Below are 15,056 nucleotides of genomic sequence, written 5' to 3'. Positions count from 1 at the left end.
ACAAAAATTAATTCTACTACGTAGTAGAGAAAAATAGGTGAGCTTGCGGATTGAGATGCCACGTCACGTGCCGTCCACGTGGGCGAACCGTTTCCCGGTGAAGCACCGCCAAATGGCAACGGTTAGCATTGATTCCGTTTCCGAAGGCCTTCTTCCTCTCTTGTTTCCTCTTGGTGAGGCGGAATTCTCGATTTCCCCCCAACTGTTCAAATCCCTCTAGATTCCTCCATTTCTCCCCCGATTCAATCTCCCATGGGATCTCCCGACAAATCCGCTCGCATTCCCGATGACGCCAGGAAGATTCTCGTGCGCATGGCGGAGGAGTGGCGCGACATCGTCGATCCGCAGGCGCTGCAGGTGGTCCCGCTCAAGGGCGCCATGACCAACGAGGTCTACCAGATCAAGTGGATTACGAATTCCAGCCCCGATGACCCGCTGCCGAGATCGAAGAAAGTGTTGGTCAGGATTTACGGCCACGGTGTGGATGTGTTCTTCGATCGTGAGAATGAGATACGCACGTTTGAGTTCGTTTCGAAGCAAGGCCAGGGGCCTAGGCTGCTCGGACGCTTCGCTAATGGCCGTGTTGAGGAGTTCATTCACGCTCGGGTAATTAATCGCTACTATTTCAATTTCGATTCAATTTGTTTTCCTCTCTAATTGAAGCTGTAGAGGCGAATCCTGAGCTCTGTTACGTATGCAAATTTTGAATCTAGGAGTAGCTTTTTATGCCGGATGAACTTATCGAGTCTTCTTGCTGTTTCAAAGAGTCTAGCATCTTTGGTTGAATTAATCGAATTGCGCAACCAAATGAACGATCTCTTTAGATGTTTATTTCAGTCAGAAATTTGAATTTGGCTGAGTTTCTTGCCGTTTCAATGAATTTATCATCTCTCGTTTAATTAATCGAATTGCAAATGAACGATCTCCCTAGATGTCTAACATATTGCGTTTGATTGCCGGATTTTCAGACACTTTCTGCTGCTGATTTGCGTGATCCTGAAATATCTGCTATAATAGCTTCAAAAATGAAAGAATTTCATGACCTTGATATGCCTGGGTCTAAGAAGATTGTCCTCTGGGATAGACTGCGGTGCGCCCTTTTCTCTCTAACAATTTCTTTCTCTGTATAAAGAGTGATATTTCATCGTAACTCCTATTTGCACTTGGAATTCTATTGCTTACATGAGGTTTTTTTGCGATAATGTTTCAGAAAATGGGTTACGGAAGCCAAACGTGTTTCCTCGCCTCCAGAAGCCAAGGAATTTCGCTTAGGGGACCTGGAAGCTGAAATATCGGCTCTGGAGAAGAAACTCTATACCAATGATCGTATAGGATTCTGCCACAATGATTTGCAATATGGTAACATAATGATGGATGAAGAAACCAGATCGATAACCATAATTGTGAGTTTTAAGCTATGCCTTTTATGGTGTTAGTGGAGATCGATCTTGAATAGTAATGTTCAAATACTTAAATTCCGTAGGCTATAGGAAGATATGTGAAGCAGAGTTAGTTATAGGGAGATGTTAATGTTCAGGAACTTTTAGGTTAACTTGATTAAGCTTTTAGTTGGCTGTGGGTTCTTTGAGAGTTGTGCTCTTCTCTATACATGACTATGTGGTTGAGTGACTGATAGGAAGGTGATGGGCCGACAGGTATCCTAGTGGACTTTGGTTGACATAGGTTAGTAATGAACATGTTTTCATCCAGTAGGACTTGATCTTATGGAGCTATTGCTTAATTTGCTCCAGTAGTGCAAGTTTAGCTCTACCTCTATCAATTCACCACCTGCATGGTTCAACTAGAGGCAACTCGGTCCTTAACTACATTAACTGGTAGCCAAAGTCAAGTTGCATTTAGTGGAGTATACGAATTACAGTACACACCTGAATATAGTTATTCTTTGTAGCCACAGATTTCTGATATAGCATTTTGCATTCATCGTGGTTTCTAAGGTGGTTATTTGATCGGATGATCTATCTTGTTATGTTTAAATGGAGTAGTGAGATACACATATGACTCTGTGATCAGCTCAATGAAATGAAGATGGTTCTTTGATTTCACGTGAACTTTCTTCTGATCACGGTTAACTTATGTTGGTCCACAGGATTATGAATATGCAAGCTACAACCCTATCTCCTTTGACATTGCAAATCATTTTTGTGAGATGGCTGCTGACTATCATACTGAAACCCCTCATGTCTTGGACTACAATAAATATCCAGGTAGAGGATTACTCTTCCCTTCAAATATTGTCTCATACTTCTCAACCTCCTTTAGTAATCGGGAAATTAAAATTCGGTTTGTCTTCTCATCCAGATTTGCAGGAGCGTGACAGATTCTTGCGTGTCTATCTGGCTGCCTCAGGTTGTTAGTTAATTAAATTTCCATAATATTTACTGATTGGTAAATTGCTTGTGGCAGTTCCACTCTATTGAGATGATGAGTTCCTTAGGAGTCTCAATTTCTGTTAGATGAGTAGAGAAAAGCTGTAACTGTGATTGATTATACTACATATTATAACCCTCTTCTTTCAGGAGTACTAGTTTTTTTTTTTGTCTGAAAGAGATAGTATACTAGTTTGTCTGAAGTGCCCGAACCTTGCTGCAGGAAAACAACCTAGTGACTCGGAGGTGAAGCAATTGAATCAAGAAGTGGAGAAGTATACTCTTGCTAGCCATCTTGTTTGGGGGTTATGGGGATTAATCTCGGTATGTTTTACCAATCTCGTATCATCATCATATTTCTCAAGCATTCTTGAGATAGAACAACTCACCTGTTTCGTGCTTTTCTGTTGTGATCACAGGCGCATGTCAATGATATCGATTTTGACTACGTGGAGTATGCACGACAAAGATTTCGAGCTTACTGGGCAAAGAAACGCGAAGTACTGGGAGATTCATAGTTGATGGCGAATTCAGTTCTGATAAAAAAGATGCATCATGATATTCTGTGTAGTTTGAGTATGTTTTGAAACGCTTTAGAACTGTGAATTGTATATCATTTGACATTTAAGACACAGCTTTTTGTGAAGGTATTTGTTGTCTACTTTTGTACAGTGACAGTACCTTATTCCATTCAAATGAATTCATATAATCTTTTTCTAATTTATTGTTTGGCGTGTTTAATTTCATTTAACTAAGATCTTAATTTATACTCACTCTGTTCCATAGTAATAGATTCATTTTATCATTTTGGTACGTTCCGTAATAGAGTCATTTATCTTTTTAGTAAAAGTCAACATATTTTTTCATACCTACTTCACTTTCTTTTATTCTCTCTTCATCTTTCTACCTTTTTCATTTTTCACTTTACTCTCTCTTTGCTTAACTCACCTAACCCAATTTTTCTTAATCTCCGTGCCGAAAAGAAACGCCTCCTTATAAACATAAAAAGCTACTAATTTTTAGGAATTTTAGACCAGGCTTCTAATAAACTTTGATTTTCGGCTAGCCTGGCGCTAACTCTTTGATAAACTTCATTACTATGGAACGGAGGGAGTAGTACGTATTTCGATACAAGCGCTGCAAAATGTGTATTGGGCTGGGCCCATTGGCTGAGCTGAGAAAAAATTTAGTATTTGGAAATTCTAAAACAAATAAAGCTTTATATCATAATTCGAAATTCTTGAAATTGGATCTTGATGTTTAAATCTAATTCGAAATTAGATTTTGATTTTGATTAAGCAGGAGTGTCAGTTACGACCGATTTTGAAAGTTACTATACCAAAATTCATGATTTCCAAGGGGATTCTTCTCATTTCTATTATTCTTTTCCTCAGGTAGCTAGAGAAATAGAGAAAAAAATAACTTTGATGTTGATTCTTTTATTGCATGAATGATTTACTATCATTTTTATTTAACTTAGGGTTGAATATCATTTTAATGTAGCAAAACACCCTCTAGAAGAACAAAAGTGAAAAAATAGCAAAAATATTAGTTGACACTAAATATTTTTCAGGGAGTGCGAATATGAGTAATGATATATATATTGCGGTTCAATTGGATTCAAATCACTACTCCATAAATGAATTAACACACCTCGATCCCTTCATGAAGCCCACTAACATGGCGATGATTCTCTTCTCCCTCACCCTCCTCCTCGTAGCTATTGCCGCCGCCGCCGCCCCCATCTCCTCCGCCCCCACCTATCCCCATGCCACCCCCCTGGCACCACCACCATCCCCCTCCCCGCAACCCACCGCGGCAGCCAAGCAAGAAATGCCCCACCGCCCCACCACCACCACCACCTCCACCTATTCCCACCCAACCTCCCTCGCACCCTCACCGAAACCCACCGCCGCATCGAATCAAGAAACGCGCCTCCGCCCCACCACCACCACCACCTCCGCCGCCGCCACCTATTCCCACGAAACCCCCCTCCCACCACCACCCTCACCGAATCAAGAAACCCCCCTCCGCCCCACCACCGCCGCAGAAGCCCCGTCGCCACCACCAACCGCGGCGGAGGCGAATCAAGACACGCACCTCCGCAACATCCTGGACGCCCTGGTGGGCAGCGGCGACTACGGCGGGTGGGCCAACCTCCTGTCCTCCGCCAACCCCGCCGACCTCCCCCTCACCGCCACCCTCTTCGTCCCCTCCAACGACGCCCTCTCCGCCCCCCTCGACCCCCTCCTCGTCGCCTACCACATCGTCCCCCAGCGCTTCACCTTCTCCCAGCTCCGCCGCCTCACCCCCACCCGCCTCCCCACCCTCCTCCCCTCCAACTCCATCCTCCTCGCCGGCAACTCCCCCGACAACTTCACCCTCGACGCATCCCACATCACCCACCCCGACATCTTCCTCAACTCCGCCTTCGCTGTCCACGGCCTCGATCGCCTCCTCAACTACTCCGTCTACGGCAGCAGCCGCCCCCTCTCCCTCGCCCCGGAGAGCGGCGACGACGTCGACGTCAGCCTCCAGAGGAGGCCCCGGCCCCACCCGCCGAAGCCGAGGCGGTCGCCGCCGCCGCCGCCGGGGAGCTGGGTGCCCGACATTCCGGACGTAACCGCCCCAGGGCCAAAGGCCGGCGCGTGGCGCGCGTGCGGTGGGATTCCGGCGGTTGTGATTTCTTGCTTTTTTGTGTTTTTCGGATTCATGGTTCGTTGAGATTTCGTGCGCGAAAATGTGGGCGGTTGGAATTTCTTGATTTTGTAACATTTCTTTGATTCATTCACAATAAATTTGATCGCCCCGTTTCACATTTTCTTGATTTGTTGTGTTGGTTTGCATTTTCTTGATTTGTTGTGTTGTTTTTCGTTGTGTTATCTCAGTTCAAATCAAGCGAGAGTGGGAGAGATTGATCATATGGTTAGTTAATTTGATAGCCACATTTCACATTTTTGTTGATTAGTTATGTTGTTTTGAGATATCAAGATCATCAACTTTTCATTATGTAATCTTAATTCAGAGATAGGTTAGGGAAAAATGAAACGTCTTCTATTCTATATATGCATAAACTAGATTTTGCAGCAGTGAAACAATCGAACTTTACGTGCTTAAATGCTTAAGATTTAAGAAATGCATCGTCCAAAATAGAATTGACAAAGATAGCAAAAATTGGTCACCTAATTAAATACGTATAAAAAAAATAATTTTTGAATGGTATGTATGTATATTATTCTTTGACATGTGTATTTAAAAATTAATTATAGAAGAAATGCAGCTTAAAATCATAATTTGAAATTCTTGAAATTGGATTTTGATGTGAAGCGGGAGTGTCAGTTATAATTTGTAAGTTAGTTAGTTAGTTACTATAGGAAAAGCAGAAAAGATTTGTAAGTTAGTTGAAATTGACATTTTAGCCCTTCAATTTTGTCCCCTATCTTACTAAAAAACTTTTGATTATTTTGGGATATTTTTTCCCATTCTTAACTCAATTTTCTTTCTTTCTCATTTCTTTCTACGTTTGACGAAATATTCTGGTTGCCTTAGGTGTTTTGAATTCGACTAATTTTTACTTGAAATTCTCCTAAAGAATATCAAGAGGCTCAATTGGTTCTTATCAATCATAATGCTTTTCTTGTCTTATTTACTTTTTTACCAAGTAGAGAAACATAGAAAAGGACTTTGCATGTTTGTAACATAAGCACCATTACCTACTAAATTATCTTACGTACATACGATTATAAGCATATAATGAGTATTTCCTTTTTTCAAAACCGAAACATAAAACGGAGTAACAAATTATTTACAGTATAAAAGTTTAAAATGCTTTGACAAAATATGCTTCATTCTCTCTATTCTTAGATATATCTTACTCTATTTTTAACTAAATTTCATTGTACAAGACAAGAATCATTACACATTTCAAACCAAAGTAACTCAAAGATATGTGAAAAAATATAAATAAAGCATACAGCTCCGTTTTACTAATGAATGAACTGTAAAATTGATCTATAGAAAATAGCATTTGTATACATTTTTGGTACTTATTTAAATAAATATTACAAGAGGTTTTTGGACAGAGATATAATCACCGATTGATATAATTTTGTTGATGTATTAATAATAAGATGAAAGAAATTCAAATAAAAAATGGATGCATTAAAAAAATGATAAGGAAGAAATTAGAGAAAGTCGATATTTTAAGGACTATTAAACTCCTCTCCTCCTCCCTATCTTACTAAACTTTTTTGAAGCCAAACAACATGGCAATTCTGTTCTCCCTCAGCCTCTTCCTTGTAGCTCTCACCACCACCTCCACCTCCACCGCAGAAGCCCCGTCACCATCCCAACCAAGCAGGAGCGCGTCGTTCTTGCGGTGGAATTTGGGTGGTTCTGATTTCTAGTTTTTTTGTGTTTTTCATATCCAATACAATTATTTGAGTTTTCACACATGAAATGTGGCCTATTGGAATTTGTTAGCCATTTTTTTTGGTGATCTTCATTTTTGTTATTATAATTCAATATCAAATAATTATAAAATTGGACACTTGCACACACTACCCACAAAAATTCACAGATACACACTAATACTGCACACGCAATAGCAAGACACACTACAACTGCACACACAGTTCACACTCACTGCACACGCACGGTCTCACACACACAATACACATACCACACATCCGGTTGCAGTGAGCATGTGTCTATAATTTCTTCAAATTTAATTTCATATCAATTGTACCATTTTTATCAAACAAAAGATTTGGATTGAATTCAAATTCTATTTCGTAAAAGTATAATTCCAAGTCCTTGTACCGAACCTACCCTAAATATGATCGCCCCAAATCACATTTTCTTGATTAGTTATGTTTAATACATCAAGATCACCAACTTTTTATTATTATGTGATCTTAATTCAGAGAGAGATATAAAGATTACAAAAACTAAATTTCGCAGAAGTGAAACAATTGAACTTTTCTATGGCAATGTGTGTATCTATGGTAATAAGATACATGTATGCCTTACAAGGCAATGTGTGTATCTTTGTTAACAAGATAAAGAGTATTCCTAAAAATATTCTTGATCGATCTTGATTCGATACTCCGTAATCTTCTCTTCTTTCTAACAATAACAACTATACAAAAATAGATTGATACAATATCTCACTACACGATTATTGATATATAATCGTGTAAAAAAAATTTCATAAAATAAGTCTAATTTTGTTAAGATATTTATAATTAGAGAAAATCCACAAAAGTTGAAGGACTAAATTTGCATTTTAATTAAATTACTAGCACTATAAATAAATGACCACCTCTCCTCCCTCTCTTACTAAAATTTTGAAGCCAACAAACATGGCAATTCTCTTCCCCCTCCGCCTATTGCTAGTAGCTCTCATCGCCGCCGCCACCGCCACCGCCACCACCCTCCGCCCCACCGCCGCCGCAGAAGTCCGACCAACCTCTCCCCATGCAACCCTCGCACCACCACCCTCACCGCAATCCACGGCGGCGGCGAGTCAAGACACGCGCCTCCGGAGCATCCCTGACGCGGCTGCCGCGATAGCGCTGCGTCAACGCAACAGGATGCTCCGTGCGGAGAAGATGTACGTTGCGAGCCTTTCGAAGGCGAGCGACGATAAGAAGAAAAAGAAGAAGAAGAAAAAGAAGAACGGCGGTGCGCGGCTCTCTTCCGGTGGAATTTGGGCGGTTATGATTTGTAATGTTTTTGTGTTTTTCATAGCCAATATTATTTGATGAATTAATGTGGCCTTTAGGAATTTGTTAGCCATTTTTTGCTTATCTTCATTCTAGTAAACATGTATTTGATTCCATGAATTTAATTGCTCCATTTCACATGACCTTTCGACAAGTATGGAACCGAAAATATAGAGAGATTAAAAGATAACAGAGAAGGATTTCCCATAAAATCTTAACTAATTAAAACTAAATCTCCTAAACAAAACACCACTAAATTCGAGAAACAGATATCCTAAATAAATGGAACAGAATTTTGGATTACATACATTTATCTCAATTCTAGCATAATGTACATAATTATATATACATAATCAAACTTTTTTTAAAGATTTTACATTAAAAATCAATTTATAAATATTAGTTGATTTAAAATAAATTACGTACTAATCGTGTTGCAATAATTTTATTGTTTTTTAAATTTCAACTTAAATATTTGCATATTTAAGGAAAAAAATATTTTTTTTTCACTAAATATTGTATAATTAATTCAAATCAAGCTCAAAATCATGTTACAATTTCACCTAATATATATGTACAATTGATGTACATTTAAAGAGAACAAAGAATCGTAAAATTTAAAGAGAAAAAGATTCCCATAAAATCTTAACTAATTAAAACTAAATATCCTAAACAATCTACCACTAAATTCGAGAAACAGATATCCTAAATAAATGTAACAGAATTTTGGATTACTTATGTACATTTATCTTTATTCCAACAGCGATAATTGTACATACGTAATTAATTTTTTTTAAAGATTTTACATTGAAAATTGATTTATAAATATTAGTAATTGATTTAAAATTGCACACTAATCATATTGCATTTTAAAATAATTGAAATTTTAACTATATTTAAGAAAAAATATTTTTACTAAATATTGTATAATTAATTCAAATCAAATTCAAAATCATGTTAAAATTTGGCATAAAATTTCTATATCATTCATTTTTTAATGCTACACATAACAAATAACAAGATTAATTTTTAATTCAATTCAATTAAATCTTAAAATGAAGGATATTATGTATGTGTACAATTTATGTACATTTATCTTTATTCCTTTTGATATTATCTTGTTTTGTGTCGTGTCAATTCAATAAAGCTCCGTTTGGATTTCAATTCCAAATTAAAATTTTGTATCAAAAGTAGATAATTGGAATTTTGTAATATAAAATTGGACACAGTCACACACTACACACGCACGATCTCAATTTATGTACATTTATCTTTATTCTTTTTTATATTGTCTTGTTTTTGTGCCGTGTCAATTTAATAAAGCTCCGTTTGGATTTCATCCAAATTAAAATTTTACATCAAAAGTAGATAATTGGAATTTTGTATATAAAATTGGACATATTCACACACTATACACGCACAATCTCACACACACAATACACATACTACACAATTCCATATCAATTGCATCATTTTTATCCAATTTGATCACCCCATTTCACATTTTCTTGATTAGTAAATTTCATTATCATGTGATCTTAATTCAGAGAGAGAAAGATCACAAAAACTAAAATTTGCAGCAATGAAACAATTGAACTTTATTTGCTTAAGAAATGCATCGTGCAACAACACCAGGATGAATTTTCTCCCTGTTTATGCCGATGCCAAAAAAGAATTGACAAAGATAGCAAAAATTGGTTACCTAAGTCTAGAAAAAAATAATAATTAAAAATAATAAGTTTATTCAGAATTCCTCTGAATCTCCTCTGTCAGCGTCTCAATAGCTACTCTCCACAAAGAACTCGTCGATCCTCTGCACAATATCCTGTGCAGCGTCTCCATCTCCTCGCGGTTAGCTTTCCTCAACAGCCTCCCGAAAACCGACCTCGTCTCCTCAGTAGTAGCCTCAAAACTATCTGCTATTTCCCCTCCAGCAGACCTTGTTTCCAAGGAGTTCTTCTCAGCTGCTAAGCTATCGCCTGTGCTCGACGACGACTTGTTGCTGAGGGCCTTGCTTCCCCAGTATTCCGCGCTTTTGTGATGAGGGTCGAGCGCTTCAATTGCCTGGATGAAGGGAGGCGGGTTAGCAGTTGTTGTTGGATGAAACAATGGAGGTTGAGTTGGGATTTTACCTGAATGATGGAGGGGGTGTTGAAACCGAACATTTCAAGCCCGTTAATGCTACCGGGAGGCTGCACGGGGGGAAGCCCTTCCTTCCCCAAGCTTCGTTGCGTCTGAATTTCTTGATTCAGTCTCTTGCAAACGCTCGACCAGCATTCCTCTGCTGACATGTGCACGAAGCTCACCTGTGGAAGCTCCTCGAGGGTAACCTGATAGCAGCAAGTTTCGTGTAAGAAACGTGTTTTCTTGTAGGTGCACCGTTAGGCACAAAAATTGCACGCAATATCAGTTATGTCCATCAACGTCCCGTTGAGAGGAGAAACGAGTGATAACATATTAAATACTCAATCCTATGTATTGTCAATCGAATCTAGGTATCAATAAACAAATCTACATTCAAAATCATCGAAACAAAAGGGCGATAATCCCTTGTCTCGTGCGTGCCAAGATGGATAAAAAGCGACTACCTTGAACAACGGGCCTAGGAGCCCACCAGCCATGACTTCTGATGTATATCTGCTCTTCACCAGGGGATTGCAGATATTATAGAACATTACGCGGCTTTTATACCCTGCAAAGACAATTCAGCGGGATTTTAGGCGTCTACTTATTGTCTGCTAAGAGGATTATATTCATAGGCGAATCTAACAAGCACAACGTACCTAAGGGGAATATGGCGGCCTTGTTGCTCCACAGTTTCCCGTTAACAACAGATCCGAGAGTTATGAGTTCAACGCAAACGTTGGTCCTTTGTTCGGGATCTGAATCAGCACTTGAAACTTTATACGTAGAGTCTTCTACGTATTCAGATTTCATTGGAGGTGAAAGATCAGCCCCGAACAACTTATTATGAGCGGCGAGAATACTGTCGCTCAGATTCTTCTGGCCTAAACGACCACGGTGATCGTTTGACACCCATGCTCTCTGTGGAAACATGCTACCTTCCAGTGCCTCGACCAATGTCTTCAACTCATCGATCGTGTGGCGGAGAAGGACTTGTCTGTTCTCGGGATCACAGCAAGTGACGAGATTTGCGTGCTTGAGGCATGTATACCTATCCGGCGAACAATTGCAACAAGCAGCAGAGAGATGCAAGTCGTAAAAGCAAGAAATGCATTCTCTCTCTGTATTCTCATCGAAATCCTTCTCCATCTTCTGGATGCGTGCTGCCCCTTGGAGGCGTTCGATTCTTTTCTCCTCTACATCAACCCTCATCTGAGATTTCGGGGCGAAAAGGAAATTAAGATATACAGGAAATGAAGTGTGTGTTTACGTGCATTTTACGTGCATTGTAAAAACAAAAGCTACCTTGATTGCTCGGGTAAGCATCCCATCCTTCCCGCAGAAGCTTTTCCATCTCAGATTGTCGGGATTTTCTTTCTTTAGAGCAGAGATCTCCCATAGCGCCTGGACGGCCTCCTTAGCAGCAGCCAAAAGCAGCTTATCATGAGATATCGATGTCTTGTGAAGCTGCGTGCTATAGAGCTCGACTGCGTTTTGACCGTGTTGTAGCCAATCAACAGGGGCCACATTTACTGCCTCCGCACAATTAAAGCCACAGTTGAAGCCCGCGTGGTAAGCCCTCGGGAAGGTGAGAACAAACTCCCCGGAGTTTTGGACAACACGATACACTGGCACCCCTTCCGATTTCAAAACGGATGGCGAAAGCTGAGTAACCTGTTACAACATTATTAAAGATTCACGCTTGATTTGCACAAAACAGAACAAGGATACATAGAATTTGTGCAGCTATAGTGCAAAGTTGACTTACCAATTCGTTTAGTAAATCCGGTTGTTCTTCAAAGAGATCGGACAAGTGCTTCTTCATAGCTTGCTCCAATGAAGAAGCTTGATTCCCTGGCACTCCATACCACATTTTCGGATCTCCCCAGTGATGATAGTTCAATGAGTAGAGATGGTGGTCTTCGACATGCTTTTACAAACAAACAAAATCATACATACATCAATTTTCCAGGTCGATTAAATCAGTAATTTGTTAATAGCACACCACGATATGATGAAGTAGCATCCTATATATATGCCTTACAAAAATAAATAGTAGATGTAGGTATAACTTACCCAACAGAACGACGAGAAGCACATGCCTATATAAAGCCATGGTACAACTACACCAGATATGTTGCATTCTTCGAAACCCAAAACAGAACCCGGGAGACGAGGTAAGTTGTTCAGATTCCATCCTGAAGTCACATATTTACAAATCTTAGCTTCATCTTCCATTATCAGAGAATCTTTGGGAAATCCACTTCCTAGCGTTCCCGTTTCGAGATCAGCTCCGTAGTACACCTGCACTCACATACAAAGTAAAATACTCCATAAAATTGCATAATGTGATGGAATGAATGGTAGAGATGGGAATATGGTTAAGATCTCATTTTCTCTCACCTCAACCTCATCCGTAGGTTGCTCGATAATCCTCCAATACTCTCCTTCAATATCATTAATCGTGGGCCGCCATTTACTATCTTGCCCGATCTCAGCGGAGGACTCTTGTGTTCTTTCCTTCACTCTGAAGTAAGATTCTTTGAATTCTTCTGCATATCTTTCGAATTCATCAAGCGTGAAGTCAGATCCTGACTTAAAGCCAAACTTTTCTTCATTTTCACCAGCTGCATTAGCCTCTGAACTCTCAGAACGAGCACGTCTCCTTGGCCTCGTATTGAACTGCCTCCGCCTCTTCCTCTTTCTTTGCGACTTTTTCCTCATTGGCTCCCTGTTTTGAAGGAGGTCGACATGCTGAATCCGTGTCGAGAATTTTGATCTTTCCCACACTTCCTTTTCTTTAAGCGGACAAGGCGGCTTCCAAGAAGGAGGCGGCACAATTTTACATATACCGTAAGCCTCAGCTTTCGGACGAATGCTTGCTATATAACCAAGAGTGTCTTGGAACTCCTAAAGCAGAACATCCACGTTAACACACATCAACACAATTTTACATGCTTGAAAATCAAAACTTATAATTCGAAGTAAAAAGTATATACCTCCTCGGTTGGATAAAAGACTGGAGCATCATCTATATCAGGCCTGCAGGCTTCATTCGGATCCCATCTTGCCAAGACCTATTCCAAAAGATATGCAACAAAAACGAAGAAACGAAAAGGTAAACAAATCAAGGTGCGGATAAATTGATAGTCAATCACATGAAGCTAGCTGTACATCACATCTTATTACCTTTCTGTGACGTGGACTGCCAGGAGACTCATGGCTCTCGTCGTTTTTGTGGGCGTTTCGGGAAGGATAATCCTACATAAAAGAACCTCACATATCTTAGTTTTAACATATTCTAAAGATGATTGAACATTACATCCCCTCGCAAAAGTCATTACAAAACAAAATGAGTAAACCTTATGCAGATTATACAACAACCATATGACTAATTCGATTCTACCAAACAACGAGAATAAAAAAAACGTGTAAAAATCAAAATCGACACATTCATAAGGAAACGGAAAGACATTCAAACCTTCATTTTCATGATTTCCAGATTATGAATGGAGCATATATGTGCGGCCGATTATTTGCTGGTCGATTTCCGAACCTCCCCAAAAGCAGAGCCGCGCCGCGCAGCAGTTCTCAATAAGCAGAAATTCTGATCCAGAAATGGAAAATTTATGAAAACCTAATTTCCCCAATTTGTTTCCATAGATGACATTGACAAAAAAATCATGACTTTATGACTACAAAATTGATGAATAGCAATCAATATATATACTCATCAACAGCACAGATATTCTTCAATAAATATATGAATATATCTGTCGAGAAATTTCACATAGCAAAGTAATGGCACCATAAAATCCAAGAATTTCTCATACTACAATCGAAATTGATGAAAACCTGATTATTTATCATGAATAACAATCTTGTAGATAAGATATTCAGATCTATGCATAAAAACAATACATACAAAAAAATTACCAGAAAATTAGACCTAGAAAAGGGTTAGAACACGAAGCTGTAATCTTCAAATGCAAATCAGATGAAATTCCATGAATTTTACATAATGATTCAGAAGCTACAACTCAACCAATCAACACAGATTCCACTCCTAAAAATAGTATCTTAAAATTTCTAATTCAGCTATTGAAACAGAAGCAAACTTTCAACCTAATGTGCTCTGATAAAAATATGAAACAATTCCCAATTCCCAAATTGAATGCACCAAAATTCTTCAGGATATATTGCCGCGAAACAAATCAACATCAAGAAAAACGATTGATATTAACTCATTCAAACTACAAGCAATTTCCAAGAAATTACAGTTATTGAAAAATTCTTTACTGCAAAAGGAAGGGTGAATAAAATCCAAACCTAAACAGCATAATTTTATTAATTTATTCAATGGAAAGTGAACAGAGGAAGCTATGAAAAACCTTATAATAATAATAATAATAATCTCCAAATCGAAAGAGGAAATTAGTTCCTCATAACATGAGGCAAAATCTAAACCAAAAAGGAATTTGATTTTTATTTTATTTTATGCTTCATGAAGTCCTGACTAAAGCAGAAGTGGTTATGAAAATAGGAGGAGAAGCCCAAGAATTACCTAAAGACGAATACCAATTGTGAGCCAATCTTGTTATATTTATACTATGTTTTTTTTTGTTATACATCAAAAACATTTCAATCCCATGTATAAAAATCTAATCTTTAGAAGTAAAATTTAGATATAAAGGGATAAATGAAAAGGGAAGAGAGAATTGATTTTGTGTGGGATAAGGAATTGTATTACAAACAAATTGAATATGTCCTAGAAAAACCAGGGTACCCCCCTCCACCCCACCCCACCCCACCACCTTCT

General features: G+C 38.8%; 3 protein-coding genes across 7 annotated transcripts; 2 read left to right on the top strand and 1 right to left on the bottom strand.

Moving 5' to 3' along the window:
- The first annotated feature begins 26 nt into the window (after positions 1 to 26).
- On the top strand, positions 27 to 3,111 carry LOC125204129 (putative choline kinase 2). The gene is made up of 7 exons (XM_048102692.2): positions 27 to 606; positions 969 to 1,090; positions 1,211 to 1,403; positions 2,108 to 2,225; positions 2,320 to 2,367; positions 2,611 to 2,711; positions 2,807 to 3,111. Exons 1-7 carry the CDS (start codon positions 253 to 255, stop codon positions 2,903 to 2,905), a joined length of 1,035 nt encoding a protein of 344 aa, XP_047958649.1. The 5' UTR covers positions 27 to 252; the 3' UTR covers positions 2,906 to 3,111.
- A 1,109-nt stretch (positions 3,112 to 4,220) lies between these two features.
- On the top strand, positions 4,221 to 5,142 carry LOC125206899 (uncharacterized). Its single transcript, XM_089060211.1, has 2 exons — positions 4,221 to 4,233; positions 4,333 to 5,142. The coding sequence occupies exons 1-2, from the start codon at positions 4,221 to 4,223 to the stop codon at positions 5,109 to 5,111; spliced, it is 792 nt and encodes a 263-aa protein (XP_088916337.1). The 3' UTR covers positions 5,112 to 5,142.
- A 4,544-nt stretch (positions 5,143 to 9,686) lies between these two features.
- Positions 9,687 to 14,951, bottom strand: LOC125208128 (lysine-specific demethylase JMJ18-like). 5 transcript variants are annotated; one of them, XM_048107691.2, is made up of 12 exons: positions 14,802 to 14,951; positions 13,719 to 13,844; positions 13,427 to 13,498; positions 13,237 to 13,314; positions 12,641 to 13,147; positions 12,314 to 12,541; positions 12,006 to 12,167; positions 11,543 to 11,911; positions 10,897 to 11,449; positions 10,702 to 10,805; positions 10,246 to 10,443; positions 9,687 to 10,177 (listed from the first exon to the last, which is right to left on the bottom strand). In XM_048107691.2, the coding sequence occupies exons 2-12, from the start codon at positions 13,728 to 13,730 to the stop codon at positions 9,854 to 9,856; spliced, it is 2,607 nt and encodes an 868-aa protein (XP_047963648.1). In that variant the 5' UTR covers positions 13,731 to 13,844; positions 14,802 to 14,951; the 3' UTR covers positions 9,687 to 9,853. The 5 variants fall into 5 exon arrangements, with proteins under 5 accessions (XP_047963648.1, XP_047963647.1, XP_088917405.1 ...); XM_048107690.2 differs by lacking the exon at positions 14,802 to 14,951 and adding an exon at positions 14,629 to 14,770; XM_089061279.1 differs by lacking the exon at positions 14,802 to 14,951 and adding an exon at positions 14,567 to 14,768.
- Between the last annotated feature and the right edge of the window lie 105 nt (positions 14,952 to 15,056).

This window comes from Salvia hispanica, chromosome 6 (assembly GCF_029641045.1).
Source record: "Salvia hispanica isolate PSC_SH4W2 chromosome 6, Shi_PSC_v1, whole genome shotgun sequence".
Lineage (NCBI taxonomy): Eukaryota > Viridiplantae > Streptophyta > Magnoliopsida > Lamiales > Lamiaceae > Salvia > Salvia hispanica.
The sequence above is the reverse complement of the archived record's forward strand: the minus strand, read 5'-3'. Positions and strand labels throughout refer to the sequence as shown.